The following is a 23,068-nucleotide window of genomic DNA, read 5'->3' on the forward strand; positions in this document are numbered from 1 at the left end:
CTAAGAAATCAGACCATCTGGCATCTCGGACTTCGGCGATGCGAGACTTTACGTCGCGTTGTAGGGCACGCATTCGAATACGATTTTCCGCGGTAGGATACCTGTCGTAGGCGCGTATCGAGGCGTTCTTAGCTCTAAGGAGTTCCCTAATATCGTCGGACAATTTGAAGCGGTGAAGGAAGTCCTCCGCTACAACTTGTTTCGATGACCTATCTAATGTCGAGGTGATGTGTGACGTTAAGATGTCTATGGCTTCAGCGGTATCCTGAGGAGACGGGGTAGAGTCCGGGCTAAACGGTAGCGATGGTGGATCAGATTCAGCCAGGCTGATGCCCAGCGTGTGCCAATCCACCACAGTCCTCGTGACGGGAACGGAATCGGAAGCGCGACCGAGCTTCATAACGACGGGACGGTGGTCTGAATCTAACTCTGAAACTACTTCGATCGAGTGTAAGCGCAGAGTTACGTTTTTTAATAACGCTATGTCGAGTATATCCGGGCGATGCGCGATATTTAGCGGGTAGTGAGTCGGGATTAGCGGAGCGACGATATCGAAGGCGAGATTATCGACTAACGCGTCAAGCCGCCTGCCATTCGGGGTTGTGGTGTGTGAGTTCCACCTAATGTGTTTACAATTTAGGTCGCCCGCCAGAATGACAGAGCTCCCCATGCCGAGCAGCGCCTCGATATCACTGCTTAGAACGATCTTATCCGGTGGAAGATAAACGGACGCGATAACGATCGGCGCGTGTCCCGTCAGTGAGATTCGGCACACTGATGCTTCGATATTAGCGAGCGCGGGAGGATCGAGTGGAACGCAATGCAGGGCTCTTCTATAGTAAATGACGGTACCACCACCACGAGCAGAGAGCCTGTCGTTCCTGACCATGTTATAGTTCGCGATTTTAGGGTCACGGCGCGCGGGCTTAAGTAGGGTCTCCTGCACTAAAAAGATATCAATTTGATGGTCACGCAAAAAGTCAGAAACCTGATCACGCTGATTTGCGAGACCGTAAGCGTTAAAAAATCCTATCGTTACGGATAGGGGCTTTATTCTATTTATATACGCCATTGATTACCGGCGGAGTGAGGGGAGGACGTACGTATTTAATGACGCGTATACGTCGGCGTATTCTTGCACAACGGCGATAAAGTGTTGTGCAGTGGAGGCAGAGCGAATGGCGTCGCCCAAAGCGTTAACGCGCTCAAAGTTGATCGACTGAAAGAAGTCGATCGCTAAAGCGAGATTGTCGGACGCGGTCGGAGGGCAAGTCGCGGGAGAGGGACGAGTCGCGGGGGCGGGACGAATCGCGGAGGAGGGAGTTGTAGCCGTGTTCATGTACGGCAGCGGTTTCGCCCAGGCCGAGACACTGGGCACCGGCGCCGGAACGAACGCTGGCTTAGCCTGCGACACAGAGGGTGCCGAGGCTTTGATGTCTGGGCCGGAAGCTCGGAGGCGGTTTTGGCGGGCGACGCGGCGATTTATTTTCGGGGCTCGGGGGCATCCGCGGTAATTTGCGGGGTGACCCTGTGTTCGACACAGGACGCAGCTAGGCGGTTCTGTCGCGGTTTTTTGATCGCGAGTGCATAGGGCCGTGGCGTGATCGCCTAAGCACTTGACGCATCGGGGGCGCGCGTGACAGTTACGGGAAGAATGCCCGTATAATTGGCAGTTATGGCACTGGCTAGGTGTGCCTTTCTTGTGTGGGGTTTCGACTGCGATTCCGGAAAGGCTACAGACCGTTCGGATGTTGAATATTTGCTTACCCTCGGGGGTAGGCTGGAGGGCGACGAGAACCATATTATATGGCTCCCTTCCGCGGCCTGTGTGCATGCGGTGTACGGAGTTAACCGGTAGGCCTTGTTCGAGAAGGTCGGCCTTGACGAGCTCGGCATCCAACTCTTTAGGGATGCCACGTATAACGGCACGGAGTTCGCGCTCCTCCTGGAGCGTATATGTGTGGAAACTTATACGCTCCTTACGGAGGTAAGAAGAGAGGGCCCTATGGTCGTCGGATGTTCGAACCTTAATTTGAATGCCGTTCGCGAGGTTACGGGCATTCGTAAAATTGATATTTTTGGCCTTAAGGGCCAGGGAAACTCGTTCCCAAGCTGCCTTCTCTTGAAGGATTACCGGGGGAGGGGTCTGGGCTTTATTTTGTGCCACCGGACGCGGCGACGGAGTGGCACGGGCTGGAGGCGCAACGGGAGTCTGAGGGCGGGGGCGCGACGCGTTCGCGGCTTTGCTAATTTTAGCGGCCGCGGGAGCTCGAGACTCCGCGGCACGCTTCTTACCCTTTTGCACCAGGGTGAATCCATCCGTCGATGAGGCGGGAGCGAGGTCGACCTCCATCTCCGAGTCAGAGTCGGAGGACGAGGAGGCGGGCGCAGGTGACCTACGAGTAGGTGTTTTGGACGGCGCGACGGAGGCCGCGGATGATCGCGCTGCTGGAACGGTGACCACGGCGGACGACGCAGCAGTTTTACTCGCCAGTATAGGCGACGCGGGAACGGCAGGCACGACGGAGGCTGCGGTGCTCGATGCAGAAGCTTTGCACGCAGGTACAGGCGACGCAGGAGCAGCGAGCTCGGTGGAGTCCACGAGAGGGCTCGCAGTGTGATCGGCCTTGAAGGCCTGAAACTCGGAAGTGAGCTTTGGGTAGCGAAGCCGGAGAAATTCCGCAAATACAGCGTCCATGATGTCTACGTGCCCAGGTGGGGCTACCCTGGGTCTTAGAAAACACTCGCCTTGCGGCGAGGCCCCAACTTCTCGGACCTGAGCGGTTCTATTGAACACAGGTGGCGATGCGGCACGATTACTGCAGGACAAAGAAAAATCACAACAAAACGGAAATAACAAAAAGAAACAAAACAATTAAACACTTCCAGGAAGACAGTTTGTCGGCAGATGTACCACGAACACAGAAATAACAAAAGGAAACAAAACAAATAAAAACTTCCAGGAAGAGCACTTAGTCGGCAGATGTACCACGAACACAGGCCGCGCGAACAATGGCCGGGCTAACAAAAGCCGGGCGAACAAAGGCCGGGCGATCGAGTGGTCGATGAGCACGTCCGCGCGTGACGGGTGCCTCTATCGGAATCCAAATCCATCTCAAGACACCTGAAGTCAACGTCGGAACGGTACCCCCTACTTCATTATGGAGTTTCGTCATGAAAATCGCCTAATCGTGGTCACCGCTGACTACTCCTCTACCCCGGCTCACGCAGGAGCTAGTCACCGTCGATACCCTAAACACGTCCTTACGGATCCATCCGATCATTAGACGCCTGCACCTTTAGCATTAAGAACAGGCATAAGAGCCCCGATGCCCGCACTCGTCAAACTCGCCATAAAGTTCGAGGTGCGCCCTAACCCATACATCAATCAGCCCGCTGAGCTTCTCGCCGCGTCTCCTTAGCAGTAGTAGATGCATGAAGCAGCTGCCCTTGAGCTGTTAAGTCTCACCCTCGCTTGTACAAAGGACATTCGAGGTGCTCGCTTCGGTAAAGTTACTCGACTGACAGGACCGAGACGGTACCTAGGCGATCGAAGATCTTCAGTTTACTCAATAGGACTAGTAAACCTGCCTGCTTACATGCTACTTTCATAATATACTGCTTAACATTAAGCTATCGAGTAGCAAAAAAAAGAAATACCTACACTCTGAGCAGTTGGAGCACAGTGGCGTGAATCAACACTGTTTTATTTTTTAATGTTTATTGAGTGCTTATCCCAGTTGCGACGACACGGAACCCTGTCCATCGACAGCCACGACTGCTATGCCAAGACTAGGATTTGTATCCAAGTTTCCTACAGTGGATGAGATTGAGAAATACGAAAAAAAAGTTTTTTTTTTGTTAATGAAATTATTTTATTATTGAATCATTGGTCATTCGTCAGTTAAATTCTAGCCCGGATCCAGGAGTTGAAGGATGTGACTCTGGCGAAGCCGGCAGGGTGGCCTCTCTGGCAACCTTGAGCTGATCCGAACGATGTGATACCGATCTGGAAAGTACAAGAAACAAATGGGAAATGTAGTGAGTCATAAAAGGTAGCATTTAGCCTAATAAATAAGCAAACAGAGAATCTATAGGCAACCAGTTAAAGCAGTAAAATTAAACAAAAATACTGTACTGACCAGTTGACGGCTTCCGCCGCTGCCGATGGTGAGAGGGCCGCCGGAGTCTCCGCTGCAGGTGCTGCGACCGTTAGAGCCGTCAACACAGAGGGTGGAGGCAATGATCACATTGTTTCCAAACGTGCGGGCGCAGACGGCGTTGGTAATGACCTGGAGGCTCACTTGGCGTTTTTGTTGGTTGTTGGCTCCCGAAGCAGCTGGAATGGTCAATGAATTTTATCAGCACTCTCTCATGGCGCCTTCTAGTCGCGGAGTCAACGCAGAATACAAAATGAGAGCATTAACTATTTGTTTTTTTTTTCAGTAATGATAAATACTAACCATCGGAGGTCCTTCCGAAGCCGGCAGCCCAGGCCCAAGTACCAGCAAAGTTGTTGCTTCCACTGGCTAGGTTGATGCGCTGGATGTTGTCTGTAATGAGGTGAAGTAGACAGAATCACATTAGAGGTGTAGGAACTCTAAAATGATTGATTATAATTAAACAAATAATGGTACTGACTGGTGAAGCCAACATGGTTGTGGTTGATGATGGCGACGTCGTTGTGGAGGGTGTCCATGTTGTAGCTGCCGTGCATCTGGACATTGGAGGTGGTGACCCTGGTGCCTCCGGAGAAGATGTTAGCTGTGCCAAGAGCGAGGGTGAACTGACGAGCCTGGGCTCTCCTGGTCCTCCAGCAATGAGCGGCGGTCACGGAGCGGGTGTTGGTCAGTAAGGAAGCTCCGCAGATGGAAGTTCTGCCATTCGTCAGTGCGATCACAAGTCCAGCCTACGATATGAGAAAAATAAGAAAAATCTGTTAGAGAAGTGCGCTAACAGCCGGAGAGTCCCAGCAGGAGGGTACACGTCACCGACTCTCCTCTGGACTAACACAGTTATGGATCCGGCGATAGACACGTGGACACAGCGCACTGAGTATCTCGCCAGATCTTCTCAGTGGGACGCGATTCCGATCCGGTGATAGACTCTATGAAGCACTGCTCTTGCTGTTACTGTTGTCAGTGAATTCTATCAGCTTAAGTCTGTGAGCTCACCCACCCGTCCGCGGGAAGTTGGAACAGCCCCTTAGGCTACCGGTGATTAGGTAGAAAAATAGTAATAATAACAATTAAATGACTAATATGCTATATTTCGATCAAAATTTTAATGAAAGTTTGAAATCGGTAGGATTAGGGTGTATTGGATAGCAGTAGGTACTTACAAGATGGGGGTGAGCACCAGCGTTGGCGGCAGAACCACCCACAATCCTGGTACCGTCGAAGTCAGCGGCTTCCTCGGCGCGTCTAAGACTCTCGGCCCGGGGGATACCGATCTTGATGTGGTAGTCGAGTTCGATGGGCTCTTCTGCCACGACCACGGCCGCCAACGCCATCAATACTGCTGCGAAGACCTTCATGACTACTACCAGTTACAGGTTCCCTCGAGTAGAATGCTGTCAGTCATTGCTTCAGTGTCTTTTATACTTGAAACAATAGTATCTTATCTGATCTAAAGTATCATTTTAAACATGGAATTAATGAATTTGACAGGTAAATGATGATAAAATTAACTTGCGAAAATAATCCCACTGCTCATAAAATCATCATAGATAGTAAATTGACGAGACCTTGTTTGTGTGTCAACAATATACCAACGGGCGGGCCCCGCGTGTCGGGTGAATTACGGCTCTTACCGAATGTTTCAAGATTTATTCATGATCCAGTTGTTAAAGTATGTTTATTGGGACACTAAGTTTATGTCTCTGTAAGTAGAGGGTCGGGCACCGTCGACCGGCCCATGGGTGCCTCTCGGTAGTCGCTCGGCAGTCGCTCAACAGTCGCTATGCGGTCGCGTGGCAGTCGCTCAACAGTCGCTATGCGGTCGCTTGGCAGTCGCTCGGCGTGGCAGCCTTCGGTGGAGGGCGACTGCACTGTTCTTAATTTAGTCCACTAAATGCTATGCTTTATAAGTGGCAACTTAAAGCAGATTGTATCTCCTAGCACCCTAACACATTTAAACTTATATGTGATTTATTATTAGTCTACCAAAAGTGTGGGCTGTGTCCTTTACGCATATTGCTCCATAGATTCGAAGGCGCTTCTCGACCCAAAAACTATTTAATTATTATTAATATAATGTTTATATATAAATGGTAATATCACTTATATTATTTAAAATGATTATAAATTTAATTAATTTAATAATTAATATTCATTTTAATATTAATTTATAAAAAAATGAAAGTAATTCAATTAAAATAATTAATAATGAAGTTATTTATTAATTGAATTATTTCATACTTATATTGTTATATCGGTGTAGTAATGCTGTTTCCTTAACTAAGAGTAGTTAAAGTTGACTGTTTCCGTAATGTTAAAATGATTAAGTGTTACAAGTTCAACGCATGTAAACAATTATTTAGGACGGTATTCAAAGCCTTCTTGAACAAACAACCCCCACTGTTCTACTGCGAGTATAAACACGCGTGGCCATGGTCGCGCCACACAACCCCACCAAAATCACAGCGGTGCTCTTCAAAAGGGGTCGCCTTCCGGATACCACTTCGAGCAGCCCACTCCGTAAAAGGCGCGTCAACACCTCCGCCTTTCGCCCCATCACTCTATCGGCCAGCCCATACCAAAGGCCAAATATCTAGGCGTCACCCTCGACAGAGGGATAACGTTCCGTACCCATAAAAACGATACACGATACAGGATGCCTCTATCCGATGATTTGCCAGCGAAGTGAATTGTTCCTTCGTAATAAGGTGACACTCTACAGAACTTGCATACGCCCCATCATGACCTATGCAAGTGTAGTGTTCGCTCACGCGGCCAACACTAATTTGAAGCCCCTTCAAGTTATTCAATCTTGTGTCTGCAGGATAGCCGTCGGGGCATCGTGGTTCGTAATCGTGTACGTGGATCTTTTTTTTATGATTGAAGGATTACTGGTGGCCCGGAGGCCTTTCCAGTTTTACCAGGACAGGTGGACGAGCAAAGGCTCAGCCACGAGGGGTAGGATTTGCTAACAGCTACCCGAGCGCCTCCGAAGGAGACCTAACAGCTGCTGTAGCTGCTTCGCGAATGAATCTACTACCGGATCGGAATCGCGACCCGCTGAGAAGATCCGGCGAGAAAATGGGTTAGGTTGCACGGTGAACTCTTTGTCGAGTTCGACGAGTACGGTTACCGAGGTCCCTAAGCCTGCTCCTAGTGTTAGAGCTGAAGGCGTCTAATGCAAAGGTTATTGGATCTGATGGATCCGTAAGGACGTGTCTAGGGCGTCGACGGTGACTGGCTCCTGCGTGATCAAGATTCGGGGAGTAGTCAGCGGCGGCAACGATAAGGCGATTATCATGACGCATAGCCTTATCGAAGTACCGTTCCGATGCCGACTTCATGTATTTCTGGATAGATTCGAGGCCCAGGTCGTCGTGTAGGTCAACGTTCCTCACGAACCAAGGAGCTCCAACGGCTAACCTGCAAAAGCGGGATTGTAGAGATTGGAGGGTGTCTATGTGTGTGCGGGCTGCGTGAGCGAACATCACACTCGCGTAAGTCATGACGGGCCTTATGCAAGTTTTGTAAAGTGTCACCTTGTTCCGAAGGGACATTTTACTCCGTTTACAGATGTAGGATAGAGTCTACCGAGAATAAACGCGGCACGGTCACGGACTGATTTTATATGCGGGCGGAATGTCATCGATGCATCCAGGGTAACGCCCAGGTACTTGACCTTCCTGGCCCAGGGTATGGGTTGTCTAAAGAGAGTCATCGGGGGTGTGAGACTCCTCCTCCTAATCCGGGAGGAAATCCGTGTGGAGCTTCCCCTCTGAAATAGCACCGCAGTACTTTTCGCTGGGTTGATGTCTATGCGCCATTTTCGGAACCAATGTCCTAGGGCTAGGGCTGCGCTCTGAAGCTTCTTCGCGATTAGGGACTTGCTAAATAGGAGGAGTGAGAGGACAGAGCTTTGCGGGACTCCATATGTGAGAGGTCGCGGGGAAGAGCGGGTTCCCTCGACTCGATATCGAAAAGAGCGGTTCGACAAGAAGTCCCGTATGATGAGCACGAGACTATCCGGCACGCCCATGTTGAATAGTTTGAAAATCAAACCGTTGTGTTACTCCCGTGTATAACGGTTTTGGTCGATTAAGCCCCACAAGAATGTGAGGCGGGAACGTGGATCTCCAGGAGATATGGACCTAGAGTCCATTAGTAAGGATATTCAGTCGGCATCAGTGTGCTATTTCGGGAAAAGGGCGCGACACGAAAACCCTCATGTCGTGTAAGCCGGTAACTACACTCCCGATCCTGCTCTGAACACGACATTTCGGTTCCTCCCGATTCGACAAAGATTTGTATTTGATTAAAACAATTTATTATTAAATTAGCACGTAGGATGACAAGTACAGGAAAACTGATAGCAGCGCCTGGGTTTTCCAAACTGTTATCGGTGGCCGGTGGATTATGATCGTTAGTGTTACGCGCGCAGATTGTATCTGACGGCTTAATAATATTTATTATTCTGTAATCGCTGCCTGTCGCTCGGAATTGCATTCTTAAACGCGCCACTGCCATTAATACGTTTATTGGTACCTAGTTGGTATCCTGCACTGTTTTTTACCCTGCTCATCAATTAAGTCACCTGCTTTTTAGTTCTTTAGCCATATCTTCATTAATTGTTAGATACTTTGCTGTACGAGCAGTGACTCGAAGAAAGTGAAATGAACTTGATTTATCTGAAATTGATTATAGAATGAAACGAGATGAAATGTTGATGTTCATTGCGACGAAATAATGTTCGAGTAAAGTGAGGGGCGCTTACTGAGACTTCAATGCACTTTTAATAACCGATAAGACGTCCCGACCGATGCCCCAGGTCGGTGCCTGAGCTCCACGTGGCGGTGGTCGTCCGAGATCACTATACTCCGTGAGGAGTGAATGAGGGCGCGCCGCCGGAGCGCTCGCCACCGTCGTCACCGCCTACGCGAAGCTTCTTTCGCGGAGGAAGATACAAGATGGTTCGCAGGAAGTTGGAAACGTGGGCAACCTCGGCGCCCTAGCGACTCTAGCCTCGGCAGCTGCGGGACATTGTGTCAGCGCTGTTTCCGCGGGGAGAGGGTGATTTCGAGCCCCCCCAGATGGATGGAACGTGGAACTAGCCGCCTTCTCTATCCCCTATCTCCGGGGCGGAGGTCGTGCCACTGTGTCCAGGATACGAAGACAGGCAGACTGGCCCTGTTAAGGAAGGACGGGCGTCCCGCGGCCTCAGCCGCGGGGTACCACCCCATCGGTTTGCTGGACGAAGCCGGCAAAATACTCGAGCGTATCGCAGTGGCCCGCATTGTACCAGTACATGGCCGAGACGGGTCCCGATCTCTCGGCGGGGCAGCACGGCTTTCGGAAGGGCCGTGAAACCCGTCACGAGGTCGTATTATTCGCTGACGATACATCCTTATTGTTTAAAACTAAACAACAATTGGAAGATTATGACGATGTGAATGATGCTATCTCGCGCGGGGTACATTGGTTTAGTGTTAATAATCTGTTATTAAATAACAAAAAAACAAAATGTATAAAATTTACCACACCTAATGTTAGACAAGTAGACACTAATATTACTGTAAGTGGAGAGACACTGGAGCTTGTGGATTCGACAGTTTTTCTTGGTATAACAGTTGATTCCAAGCTGCAGTGGGGTCCTCACATATGCAAGTTAGCGAGTAGACTTAGTTCTGCAGCGTTTGCGGTAAAAAAAAAAACGAACGTATACTAATGAAGATACGGCACGTCTAGTTTATTTCAGTTATTTTCATAGTGTTATGTCCTATGGCATTTTGCTATGGGGCAATGCTGCCGATGTCGAAACGATTTTCATCCTGCAGAAGAGGGCTATTCGTGCTATTTATAATATGCACCCGAGGGAATCCTTGAGGGACAAGTTTAAGGAAATCAAAATTCTAACTTTAGCGTCCCAATACATTTTTGAAAATTTATTGTAAGTGCATAAAAACATTGAAGAATTCCCCAGAGTCTGCGATTTGGACAATGTGAACACTAGGAACAAACATAGGCTGGCGTTACCAGCGGCTCGAATTAAGAAAATAAGCAACTCTTTTAGGGGGCTGGGTGTACAACTTTTCAACAAGATCTATGGGCTCCAGTAACCACTTAACACCAGGTGGGCTGTGAGCTCGTCCACCCATCTAAGCAACAACAAAAAAAAGCTTTTTATACTTTAAATTGTTTTATATTTATGTATTAAACTAACACACTGTAAAAGTAATAAATGTTATTTGCAATAGATTTTTTTTTATTTTTAATTGTAACAGTATTTATGGCCAGACTAAGTATATATGTAATCTAAATCTCGGAAACGGCTCCAACGATTTTCATAAAATTTAGTATACAGGGGATTTCGGGGGCGATAAATCGATCTAGCTACGATTTATTTTCAGAAAATGTTGTTTTGTTCGTGTTTTCAATAATCAACTCTTCCCGACATCTATTGGCGAATAATAATACTATTTTTCTTAACTGAGGTCAACTAACCGCCTTAAAGACGCAACAAGACGAATAAAAAAACCATCATCATCATCATTTAGTATCATCATCTAGTATCATCATCATCATCTAGTAATTATATTAACCATGAAGCAGTCTTTTTAAATAGCCTCTCACCTACAGAACCCAATCCCGTCAAATTTAACCGTCCAACAAGTTTCCAGCGGCCATGACAAGAGGGTTCTCATGTCGTGCCACCTTTTCAAAGTGACGCAATGATGCCGATTGTAGATACTTACTGACCGAGTCAAATTCCAGGTCATCATGGAGATCCACGTTCCTCAGAAACCATGGTTTTTTTATTTATTTGTTATTGCTTAGATGGGGGACGAACGTGAGCTGTGAAGAGGGCTGTGAAGCCCACCTGATGTTAAGTGGTTACTGGAGCCCATAGACATCTACAACGTAAATGCGCCACGCACCTTGAGATATATTATTAGTTCTAAGGTCTCAGTATAGTTACAACGGCTTGTAGTGGAGGCAAAATAAAAGAGAACTGTTCAAGTCGACAATTCGTGTAATAATGTCGTAATTTAGTGTGTGCACTTACAAATAGAAGGTTAGGCGAGCAGGACACTACACCTCCACACTTTTTAAAAAAAAAAAGTCATCATTGCATGATTATTAATTATTGTTTTTACTTAAACTAAATTACACAAAATATTATTAAACCTCATACTTTACTTACAAAAATCCAATAAAACAATATTTTAACCATTGGCTCCTTCGTATGTCTATTGGAATGCTTTTGAATCTGACAACTTTTACATTTCTTTACGTATTCTGATACTTCATTGGTCATTCCTGGCCAATAATAATACTTCCTAATATTATTTAACATTCTGTTTGCCCCCGCGTGGCCACTCGCGGGTAACAGGTGGAAGTCATTTAGGATCACAGTCTTTGTGTCTTTATCAGTAATTCTTGTCACATTTTTAATGACAATTAACTTGGGAAAACCTTTCAAATGGCTCATTTCCTTTACAAAATTGTTTACAAATCGTTCACAGCGCTTGCTTTTAATTATTACGAGCTCGTTTATTTTGATTTGCTTGCAAAAACGTTGTAATTCTCTCGTTAACAGACTTACGGTAGACAACGATTGAGAAGTTATAAAAATTGCTGATTTTTCAGGCACGAATTTGCAGTTACCACTATCACTGGTAAAATGTTTGAATTTTTCTATTTGTTTTAATGTATTTTTATTACAAAATAGAATCAATTCAACGCCGTCAATTGGTCGTTTGAGGATTTCCACTACTTTAGGGTGATCAGGCCTTGGAGTAGAGGATACCTCCGTAGTCATGTTATTGTTGTCAATACGTAACTACGATATACATACGACACACAATACGTACAGGATACTACATGCTGTTGAATTTCCTTTAAACTGTTGGATGTTATAGGTATCCGGCTCAATGCATCTGCAGCTGCGTTGTGCCGTCCTGGGACATAGCTGATCTCAAAATCGTACTCCTCGAGATATAATCTAAACTTAGTTAAACGGCTTGAAGGATCGGTCATATTAAATAAGTAAATCAATGGCTTATGGTGAGTTTCTATATAAAACTTTTTCCCATATAAATAAGGTCTAAATTGTCGAACTGTCAATAATAGCAAGTAGTTCTAACTCAATCACAGGGTACCGCGTCTCAGCTGGTTTCAAGTTTCAATTAATTTAGTGTGTGCAGTTACAAATATAAGGTTAGGCGAGCTACACACTACAGGCTGCCCCACCCTTCAAACCGAAACGCACTACTGCTTCACGGCAGAAATAGGCAGGGCGGTGGTACCCACCCGCGCGGACTCACAAGAGATCCTACCACCACATGGTGCTCCGACGGCTATCCTGCAAAATCGGGATTGAATAACCTGAAGGGGTTTCAAATGGGTGCGGGCTGCATGAGCGAACACTACGCTTGCATACGTCACGACGGGGCGTATATGGCTGGCCAAAGAGAGTGATGGGGCTGACGGAGGAGGTGTTAACGCACCTATTAGGGAGTGGGATGCTCGAAGTGTTATTCGGAAGGTGACCCCTTTTGAAGAGCACCGCTGTGCTTTTAGTGGGGTTGGTGTCAACTGAAATTTTACTTATTACGTTGTCTCTGTAAAGTGTGCCCGCTAAAGAATTGCATACTTGGAGTATTTCATTGTTCAAAATCTTATCTGTGGAGCGATGCGACAGCGCCGATGTTCAAATCCAACGGGCAGGTACCTTCCTACCAGGCATATTGCTAAACACTTACGTCCTTGGTACGTGTTCACGAATGACTCGCCCAGTGAATATTGTCATGAAACAATATCAAACTCGCAATAGTCCATTTATGTATGTACCTCACAGCTGACGGCAGAGCGGAGTAGGCAGCGTGTTGAGCCCGCTCGGGCGCTGGGCGCTGGGCGCTGGGCTGGGCACCACAACATGGAATTTAAGACATCGTTATCAAGTACGCACCTAATTACTTAAAGTAATTTGTCATTTAGTCGATACGTCGCGATATCTGGCGATAGGAATATTTTGATAAGCGGGGACAGCTCCGATAGCGATCGTGTGTGATCGATCACTGATGGAGAACCTATAAATAAACATCAGTGAGTAGCGCGCGCGGGCTGGCTCGCCGCTGCTCGACACGCACGCTCCTCGTCAAAATTCATCAACTTTATCAATGCGAGGATCTATTAAAGGACTACTGAGACACATTTTTCAGGAGGGTTAGAACAGATGATACGGAGTACCTGCAGCACATTCGGTCTTCGCGAAGACAGACTTCAGCTCAGCAGAGGTCCAGCGACAAGACCTCCGCGTCATTCGGAAGTACGCCTGCAAGACTCTTTGATGACGACGCTGGCGCGACAGTCAGCTCCGTATCCAAGACGACTGGTGGGACTCAGGTATACACACTTTATCTGGGGGAAGTGATGAGCACCATCCACATTAAGCAAGCACTCAAATGAATTGGGAAGGAATACTGTCTCATATTATTTTCTCTTTCTTTATTATATTATATACCTACTTCATGATGACCACTGAACATCTGATTTAAATATCCGTGTATAAAACTCTCTCTTTCTGAATAAAAGCCATAAAATAATTATGTGTACAGCAGAGAGCGCTGTTGAAGAACATCTCATTCGTTGCAGATGTTGCCCTCCCAGTCTGGTGACCCAACACGCTGAACGCGGCTGGTGAGCGTGGCAGCACCGACGTCCGGGTGCTGCAGCATTACTCGCAGCAGAGGTCCACGCTCACAGGGAGGTAATGTGCACTCAGGCACTAGTGTGTCGGAGGGGTGGACTCGGCGCGTCTCTCCTGGTCGAGCCCGCCCTCCCACTGCACTCATACAGGGGCCCTCCTGTTGGGTAGTCATTACGCAAATTTTATTGCGATTACACAATGTTATTCTTTCCGAAAGAAGTCATTCTTGAACAAAAATTCAGTGCGAATTTCATTAGAATACCTGCGCGATTTGAAAACCGACACAGCCGCATCGCTCGCACGAGCTACGAGGACCGCAGCCGCCTCGTCACATCGTAATTTTATTTAGGGAGTGGCGAGTGAACAGAACGAAACAAAACGTCGATAGTCCAGCCGTGCAGCCGTGTGCGCAGACACACGCCCCCTCCCTGTACTAGCGATAGGATGCGCATTGCGTCATAACAATCTAAAAGTCCCACATGTCACTGTTGCACTGTGTGCATGCGGGGCGCAATGCGTGTACAGAAATGATTGTAGAACAGATAATGTGACGTGTGGTATCCCTGAGGCGAGTATTCGGTAGGCACACAGGCTCTGTTACAGGTTTGGGAGCGCCAGTCTGTCTGTCTGTCTGTCTATCTGTGTGAGTCGCTGGTTATTACTAGTAGAGGCCGCGACGATCGAACACATTAGCTGAAACAAGAATGTAACCGTTGTTGTTAGTTTGTGTTCTATTAAAGAAATTTTAGTTCTTATTTGCGTTTTTTTTTTGTTAAATTAGAAGCACCTTATTCACCCAAAACTAAAAAAGATATTTACAAACTGATCGTTTTTTTCCCTACGTATGCTGGGAGCCTTGCAATGCCAGCGTACCAGAGCCAGTAGGTGAGCTCACGGGGCTCTAACCTTGAGGACATTGCTAACACTGGCCCTAGCAAGAGCCGTGCTTCGCTGAATCTACCACCGGATCAGAATCGCGACCCACTGAGAAGATCCGGCAAGAAACTCAGTGGGCTGTGTCTATGGGATTTTGCCTACGAAACTACCGTTTGCCGACCTAACGGACATTGTTCTTTCTTGACTATAAAATTTTAATTCGAATTGGTATAATTATCCAATTAAAAAATACTTAGCCCTTTTCGCGGACTATACGGCTATCTACGTAGAGATTACTTAGCCGTGAGAGAAACCAAGTGGAGCAGATATTGTCAGTGCAAAATAGTTACTAATGAGAATTATCAAAATCGTTATCAGATAAAAGTAGTGGAATCAGTACCGATAATGCGTATAGGTATCACTTTTTTTGGTAAAATAATATTACTGTGTGGATTCCTAATTTTGTTTTATCGGCGGCTGATAAACGGACTTCGTACGCTATAGTGTGTGTCAGTCTCGGGTAAAGACCATAATGATTTATTTTTTTGAACGATACAAGTGTAACACAGACCTCCATTTTTTTTTTTTTTTATGATTGAAAGATTACTGGTGGCCCCAAGGCCTTGACAGAGGAGGTCTTCGTTACGTTTCTAATGCTAAGTCGCTGTCTCTTCTGTACGGACTCGTTAATACAATTCTGGAACGTTTTCAACTCAGACCAAAATTTAGCTTAGTAATAATGATAGAAAGAATCATAGATAAGACATAATAATAATAATAACCATAGAAACCGTCTACAACAACAAATGTGTCAAAACTTACATATTCGAGATTATATCTAAACTAGCGACGCGCTCTGGCTTCGCTTCGGGGTCTATAATTTATAATTGATTTTATTAAAATTTCTTTAGGATATTGTATAGCGAATTGTTTGTAGTACCTCTAAAGCGTGGCTCTCAAAATACTTTGTCAATACTGTGCCGTTCCCCTATTAACTTTTTTAAGCACACTCACTTCTCACTTCACAACTTTTAGAACATTTCAATTCAAATAACCTGCTTCATGATAAGCAACTCGGGTTTACCAGGGGACGTTCTACAACTGATGCAGGCGCTTATTTAATCAAAAATATATTTCAATCTCGGGAGGAGTCGCATGATTGTCTTGTAATTTTCTGTGACTTATCCAAAGCATTTGACTGTGTTGAACATGAAACATTGGTGAGGAAACTACATCACTACATCACTATGGTATTAGGGATGGTGCATTGGAACTTAATCACTACATCACTATGGTATTAGGGATGGTGCATTGGAACTTATTACTTCCTATTTATCAGGAAAGATACAAACAGTAGATGTAAAAGGTAATAGATCTTCAGGCACCCTGTTGAAAATGGGTGTACCTCAGGGTTCCATTTTGGGTCTTTTTTATTTCTAATATACCCAGTCTTACCATAAATACTGAGATAAAGGAAAAAAAAAATTCTATTGCAAATAACATTTATTACTTTTACAGTGTGTTAGTTTAATACATAAATATAAAACAATTTAAAGTATAAAAAGAATGAAAGAATTTACCGAATTTATAGAACCTACCCGTGCGGACTCACAAGAGATCCTACCTCCAATAATTACGCAAATTATAATTTTGCGAGTTTAATTAATTTTTATTACTGTTGTGTTAGCACGTATGGGGACAAGTGATACTCAAGACGGCCAGTGGCACACTAACATTTATTTCAAACATAACATATCCTCCCTTAACAATTCAAGACGTATAGGTACTAGAAACAATTCTACCTAGTCAGGTCATAAATTCTGTCACATGTTTAATGTAAAATAATTGAAACAAGTTTATTCATTATGTAACCATTCATATACCAAAATGAACTTAACAAAACATAGATTCTTATGACACTAAAGTTTATTCAAAATGACCTCCGTGATTTTGAATACAGGCCTTCAATCTGCGCGGCCAGTCGTCTATCGCAGCACGAACGAGGTCCATGTCAATATCGGCGGCTGCCTTAATCAAGGATGTCTTGAGTGACTGCAAATTGGGATGAGGCTTTAAGCACGCCTTTTCCTCCAAGTGTTGCCATATCTTGTAATCTAACGGATTCAAATCTGGACTGGAGGAGTCCTAACAGACCGAGGGCGACCACTTCTCGACCTGTCATCTACACTAGAGTCTTCATTGTATCGTTTGATGGTACGATAAACGAATCTTTTGGTTATATTCAAAATTTTCAGTATGTTAAAAATTTGAATTGGCGCGTAACCGCAACGATGCAACGCAATAACTGCAACACGGTCTTCTTTAAGCGTCCACTCCATATTTAAAAATGAGTAAAATTCTAAAAGTATACATTTTTATTTTCATGAACAATTCGAAATTCGAATTCAATAAACTTTTTTGTGGCCAGCATTCTAAAAGAAAAGTTTTTACTGTGTGACAATACTTATGACCTGACTAGTTATATAACTAAACAATTACATCCTATAACAAATTTAGTAAAACTGTCTATAATTAACCTTAGGACGGTTACGCTCGGAACACTGGGCGCCCTAATATTTTGAGGCTCCAAGCTCGCCTCCTCTGCCTCGAAGAACAGATCCCCTTCTTCAGACTCTTCAGACTGTGCGGGTCGACACATTCCTCGCGTGACAGTCACGTGGCTCGGTTCCGGCAACTCCCGATTCGGCTGATAATCACATGCACTAGAGATCGCTGTACGGCGGCTCTCCTCACTCGCACTCTCTCCGTCGTGTGTGTGAAGTCCGATGCCGCTACTATCTTCACAAGGCGATGACATCGACTCCGGCGCCGGACTTGCAGCGGTTGGAGCAATCGAACTGCTCAAGTCAACGTCCCAGGGTTGAGTGGCACCAGGTTAGTTTTGCACGAAAAGAGCTGCTCGGAGTGCCTTCTCAACTGCATTGAAGATTTAAAGTATTTTACAATATATACGGTTTTACCAATTCTTATATGTATCGTGGGACATAACGGTAACAGCTGACCCACTATTAATCTCAAAGTTTATTCTAATACATTCTACGCAAATGCACTTTTTCGTTGCATTTCCTACAAGTGTAGCTCGTAAAATGACACTCCGCGGCTTTGTGATTCGAATAACCACACACGGAACACTTCACATTTGCACTTTGCACACACTAGTCGGTGAACGTTTGCCTATTTTGTACAGCTCTGTAACGACAGCCTCGGTAGCAGCGCTTGCAGCAGCAGACGAGCGGGCGCTGCGTAAGCTCTCGGGATGAGATGAGGCGGGAGCGAGGGCGACCTCCATGTCCGAATCAGAGTCGGAAGCCGCGGATGGTCGCGCGGGTGGAACCGTGGCCACGGCGGACGCCGCAGAAGCTTTACTCGCCAGTATAGGCGACGCGGGAGCGGCAGGTACGATGGAGGCCGCAAGAGGGCTCGTGGCGTGATCAATCTTGAAGGCCAGAAACTCGGAAGTGAGCTTTGGGTAGCGAAGCCGGAAGAATTCCGCAAATACAGCATCCATGATGGCTGATTGCCCAGGTGGGGCTGCCCCGGGTCTTAAACACACTCGTTTTGCGGCGAGGCCCCAATTTCTCGGAACTTAGTGATTCGATTGAACACAGGTGGCGATGCGGCGCTATTACTGCAAGAAAAAGAAATAACAACAAAAAAAGGAAATAACAAAAAGAAACAAAACCAAAAAAATCCTTATGGTATTCGTTTCTGCTATAGTAGTCTAGTCAACAACCCTTTTTCGATCTTGTTGACTAGACTATAGAGGGGAATTGAGTCACCAGTATAGATGTGGTTTGTATGGGTCTTCGGCGGTGTGTGTGTTATGGAGAAAAGGTACCGGAGTAGGCGCCGTCGGTGTTCGGATAATAAATTAAATACGACAACTTGCACCATATTAAATGTTTATTACAACTAACACTTAATCCACACGAAAATACAACACAGTCTATATTATTATAATAATGAAGAATAGAAGGCTACGAGCGCAGAAGAAATTCAATTTATAGGTAGTACACAAAAGACACAGAAGACACGACAATACAGTTACGATAAACACAAGGAAAGCGCGTTATCACTAGTGAGGCAAAAGCTTCGAAAACAATACAACAGTAACTATATAATATTATGCAAAAACGAGGCGCGTTCAGTCTCGATGTAGGTTTGGACTGGGGGCGTGGCTAGCCGCGGTCAGCTGCGCAGGAGTGCTTTGTCGATCTACCCGCGACATCCCGTCCGAGCGCGCGTGTCCACAGCGCGAACGAACGGACGACCAGCTGATTGACGCGGCACGATCAATTGTCGTGTGTGTATGTCTGTTTTATATATAATGTAGTAATAATATATTAGTAGATATGTTATAAGAGGGAGGAGTCGGTGATAAGTATTAGTGGGATGGGTTCTGCCAGTGAACCCATACCTAAAAAATGCTAATCTGCTTGCGTACGCCTGGGTGTGTGGAACCAGGCTATTAGGCGCGCACCGACAAGTGCTTCATATACGTCCTCGCCATCACATTTCATTGGTGATGGGCCCACATATCTACATCTTTGTGGGTCGTCCCCTCCGGAAATGCTATGTTCTAGTACGAGTTCCGCACACTTCATTTACCTCGGGAACATAGTAGCTAAATATGAAGTCCGAAAGCGAGGCTTCGGCGCTATAACCGAATAAGCTGGCTCGGGGAGTTAACCCTTAAAAAAAAACTAAATTACATGGAAGCAAGACTTAAAGACAAATTACCCCAGGAGGGTACCGGCGATGCCGGAGAATCCGTCCCTGAGCTTAGCTCAGGCTGCCCCGCGTATTCTGGGGGGGGCAAAGTAGTGCTGTCTGTGAAAAAACCAACAAAAACTTTGACCCAACAGTTATTTCACCCGGGTCTTTTTAATCGCCAACGATCCGCGTCACTGTGTGATGCCAGAGAACTAATTAAAAAACACAATGACAAACAACAAGAAAAAGTCAACGAGCAGGAAAACAATGTGACTGATTTACATAATCCAAATATCCCATGGCAACGAATGCCAAACCAAAAAAGGAACCGTTCTCCTGAGGAAAATTCGCTTTCTAAATCTAATGAAGCCAAAAGGTTACATACAAGAAACCAACTGATCAGCCAAAACAGAGACATTACTGAATCTACAAGTAGACAAAGTCCAGAAATAGAAACAAGTAATCGTTACTCAATATTAGATGTTGAAGCTGATGACTCGGCTCTACAAAAGAAGACCCCCAAACCGCCACCCATTATACTATATGGTATTGAAGACCTTGCCAAATTAACAGGATTAATAGAACAAGTGTTGGAAAAGAATGACTACACCTTTAAAGTATCATCTAAAGACCAAATCATCATATCCTCTGCCACAATTGACAAGTATAAAATCCTTATAGAGCATATCAGAGCTAGAGGGCTAATAGGCCATACATTCACACGAAAGGATCAAAAATGTATGCGGATAGTAATCAAACATCTACACTTTAGCACACCTAAAGATGCCATCATTGATGCAATAGAGAAGACAGGTAACAAAGTACAAGGAGAGATCGTCACTGCACGAAAACCTGGCACCAAAGAACCATTAATACATTTTTTGTCAATGTAGCATCCCATGAAAATAATAAACGTGTCAAAGATATAAAATTCATTTACCACCAAAAAGTAAAAATAGAAGACCCGAAACGAAAGACAACTATAGTACAGTGTACAAGATGTCAACAATATGGGCACAGCAAAAATTATTGTATGCGCCTAGATGCGTAAAATGTGCTGGTCCACATAAGACAACATTGTGCACTATAGACAAAAATACCCCAGCTGTGTGCACTCTCTGCTCAGGAAGTCATCCTGCTAGTTACAAAAGATGTATGGTATACAACGAAATTCTTACAAGGAAGAAAATGGCTAATAAACCTAACACGAAATACAAAATCAACTCTCTTGCTACAAAATTGCTCTCTTGCTACCAAAATAGAAACTGAAAAAGAAAGAAAAGTAAAAACCACTCAACAGCATGCTACTGTTCAAGAAAGTTTAAAACAATACAGTGAGGTTGTTAAAAAAGGTCTTGAAAATTCATCTCTCAGGAATCATACTTATGATCCAATCAAATATAAAAAAGATACGCAGGATCATCAGACATCATGGCCTTTAGATAACAGTACAGAAACACAGAGATCAGATACATACATAAATAGACATCAGCCAAGAACACAAAAACCTATGACAAAATACAACGATGACAATATGTCACAGAGAACACAATTAAAAAAATAGATAGCGACAATGACACTCGAGAGCAAATACTTATGTTAGAAAAGGTCATAACAAGACAATCTGAAAGAATTGACCAACTTATAACACAGCTAAACACAATGATGAACCTTATCATTACACTCGTGAGTAAAGCTCCATAATGTTCTCGTTGCGCATCGCTACCTGGAATATCAATGGATTGGCGTCAAATAAACAGGAGCTAGAAATTTTGCTCAAGCTTAATAAAATAGACATTGCGCTAATATCAGAAACTCATCTTAATGACAATAGAACAATTTTGATAGATAACTATAGTGTATATAACACAAATCATCCTGATGGAACTTCACATGGAGGAACCGCCGTTCTTATTAAAAATAACATAAGGCATAATGTACACAGTGCTTTTCGAGAGGAATGGCTTCAAGCTACTACTATAACTATAAACGAAAAGTTTGGGCCTATTAACATCAGTGCTATCTACTGTCCACCAAAACACAATCCTCTTTTTTTTTTTTTTTTTTTTCGGGTAGAGGGCCGAACCTCCTACGAGGTCCCCGCGCAAATGGGGCGCGCGGGGTATGTGAGACTCAACGATCTGCATGGTGTTGTGAGCAGACCGCGGGCCCAAGGATTTTAGAGCCCACCCACTAAACGACTCCTCTGCACTCTTACACCCGACGTCCGATCCCCTCCGAGGTCAGAACCCGGATGAGGTAGGGGGGCTACCGCGGTCAACACTACAACCAGACGGCGCGGCTCACCCCAAGGACGCCCAGCCGACGGAGCCTTCGAGGCGAATCGAAGGCTCTGAAACGTCGGCCGTCTCGGTACGGCAGCCCGTCGGGCCGCCCAGACGGTGCCGCTGGTGTCCCGGAATACCCCGCTGGATCAGAACCAGCCTGCCGGGTCGGGACGCGATACACCGTCGACCGGTCGCTCTAATCACTCCACGGCAGCGCGCTAGAGTGCTGGTAGCGCGCCGCGCGGCCTCACCCCCTCAGGTCGCCCCTTGACCTTCACCGGGGGGAGGCCGCCACCTACAGGGGCCGGGACGTACGGGCGTATTCCCGCCTCCGGCCCCCGGCTCGACGGCGACGGATCGGTGCGGAAAGGGAAGAGCTCTCCCTCTCTCGCTCCGCCGCCTCCTTCTGCGAGATGGTGGACTCGCAGAAGTCGAGCATCGCCTTCCAGGACGCGTCGCTGCCGAGCATCGTAGCCACGACGCGCGGCAGCGAGAGGTCCTCTCCTATGACCGCGACGAGGGCGGCGCGTTGCTCGTCGAATCCAGAGCAACGCGCCAATGTATGTTCCGCTGTGTCTTCCTCGTCGCGGTCCGCGCAGTGGTGGCACTGCGCCGTCGGTTCCCTTCCGGCTATCTTAAATAGGTACCGGCCAAAACACCCATGGCCGGTCAACATCTGCGTCAGCCGGAAGGTGAGGCATCCGCGGTCGCGGCCCACCCAGTCCGCGAGAACCGGGCGGACCGCCTCGACGGTTCGGAGGCCGGCCGACGGGTCCGCCAAGCGGCGAGACCACGCCTCCAGCACGGACCGCCGAGAGTGGAGCCTCCGCGCTCGAACTACACCTTCGCTGGGGCGCCCTTCCCCCCTAGAGCGGAGGTCGCTACGCCACCGGTAATCGGCAGCGAGCGCCTCCGCCTCCAGGTCCCAGGGTGGCGCCCCGGCGAGCAAGCACGCCGCCTCGAAGGAGACGGTGCGGTATCCTCGGATCGCCCTGACCGCGATCGCGCGCTGCGGACGTCGCAGCGCGGCGACGTTCTGGCGGGTCAGGGCGTGGCACCATACGGGCGCGCCGTATAGTGCCATCGACCGCACCACCCCCATGTAGAGGCGGCGCGCCACCTGATCGGGACCCCCGACGTTTGGAAGCAGCCGGCTCAAAGAGCCGGCCGTCGCCATCAATCGAGGGCCCAACTTCGCAAAGTGAGCGCGGAAGTTCCACCGACCGTCCAGTTCGAGGCCGAGGTACCGAAGACCAGTCACCCCGACCCCGACGCGGACGCCTCCG

General features: G+C 46.6%; 1 protein-coding gene and 1 long non-coding RNA gene across 3 annotated transcripts; one reads left to right on the forward strand and one right to left on the reverse strand.

Annotated features, from left to right (window-relative positions):
- Positions 1–3,850: 3,850 nt before the first annotated feature.
- Positions 3,851–13,147, reverse strand: LOC119630946 (collagenase-like). Of its 2 annotated transcripts, none has more exons than XM_062673553.1 (6): positions 13,026–13,147; positions 5,342–5,602; positions 4,642–4,909; positions 4,464–4,553; positions 4,143–4,339; positions 3,851–4,009 (listed from the first exon to the last, which is right to left on the reverse strand). In XM_062673553.1, exons 2-6 carry the CDS (start codon positions 5,534–5,536, stop codon positions 3,905–3,907), a joined length of 855 nt encoding a protein of 284 aa, XP_062529537.1. In that variant the 5' UTR covers positions 5,537–5,602; positions 13,026–13,147; the 3' UTR covers positions 3,851–3,904. The 2 variants fall into 2 exon arrangements, with proteins under 2 accessions (XP_062529537.1, XP_037877410.1); XM_038021482.2 differs by lacking the exon at positions 13,026–13,147 and adding an exon at positions 5,813–6,152.
- LOC119630947 (uncharacterized) lies at positions 12,225–14,639 on the forward strand. Its single transcript, XR_005246504.2, has 3 exons — positions 12,225–12,239; positions 13,033–13,580; positions 13,830–14,639. It is a non-coding gene; the product is annotated as an uncharacterized LOC119630947 (long non-coding RNA).
- The last annotated feature ends 8,429 nt before the right edge of the window (positions 14,640–23,068 follow it).

Source organism: Bombyx mori, chromosome 18 (genome assembly GCF_030269925.1).
Source record: "Bombyx mori chromosome 18, ASM3026992v2".
In the NCBI taxonomy this organism is placed as follows: Eukaryota; Metazoa; Arthropoda; class Insecta; order Lepidoptera; family Bombycidae; genus Bombyx; species Bombyx mori.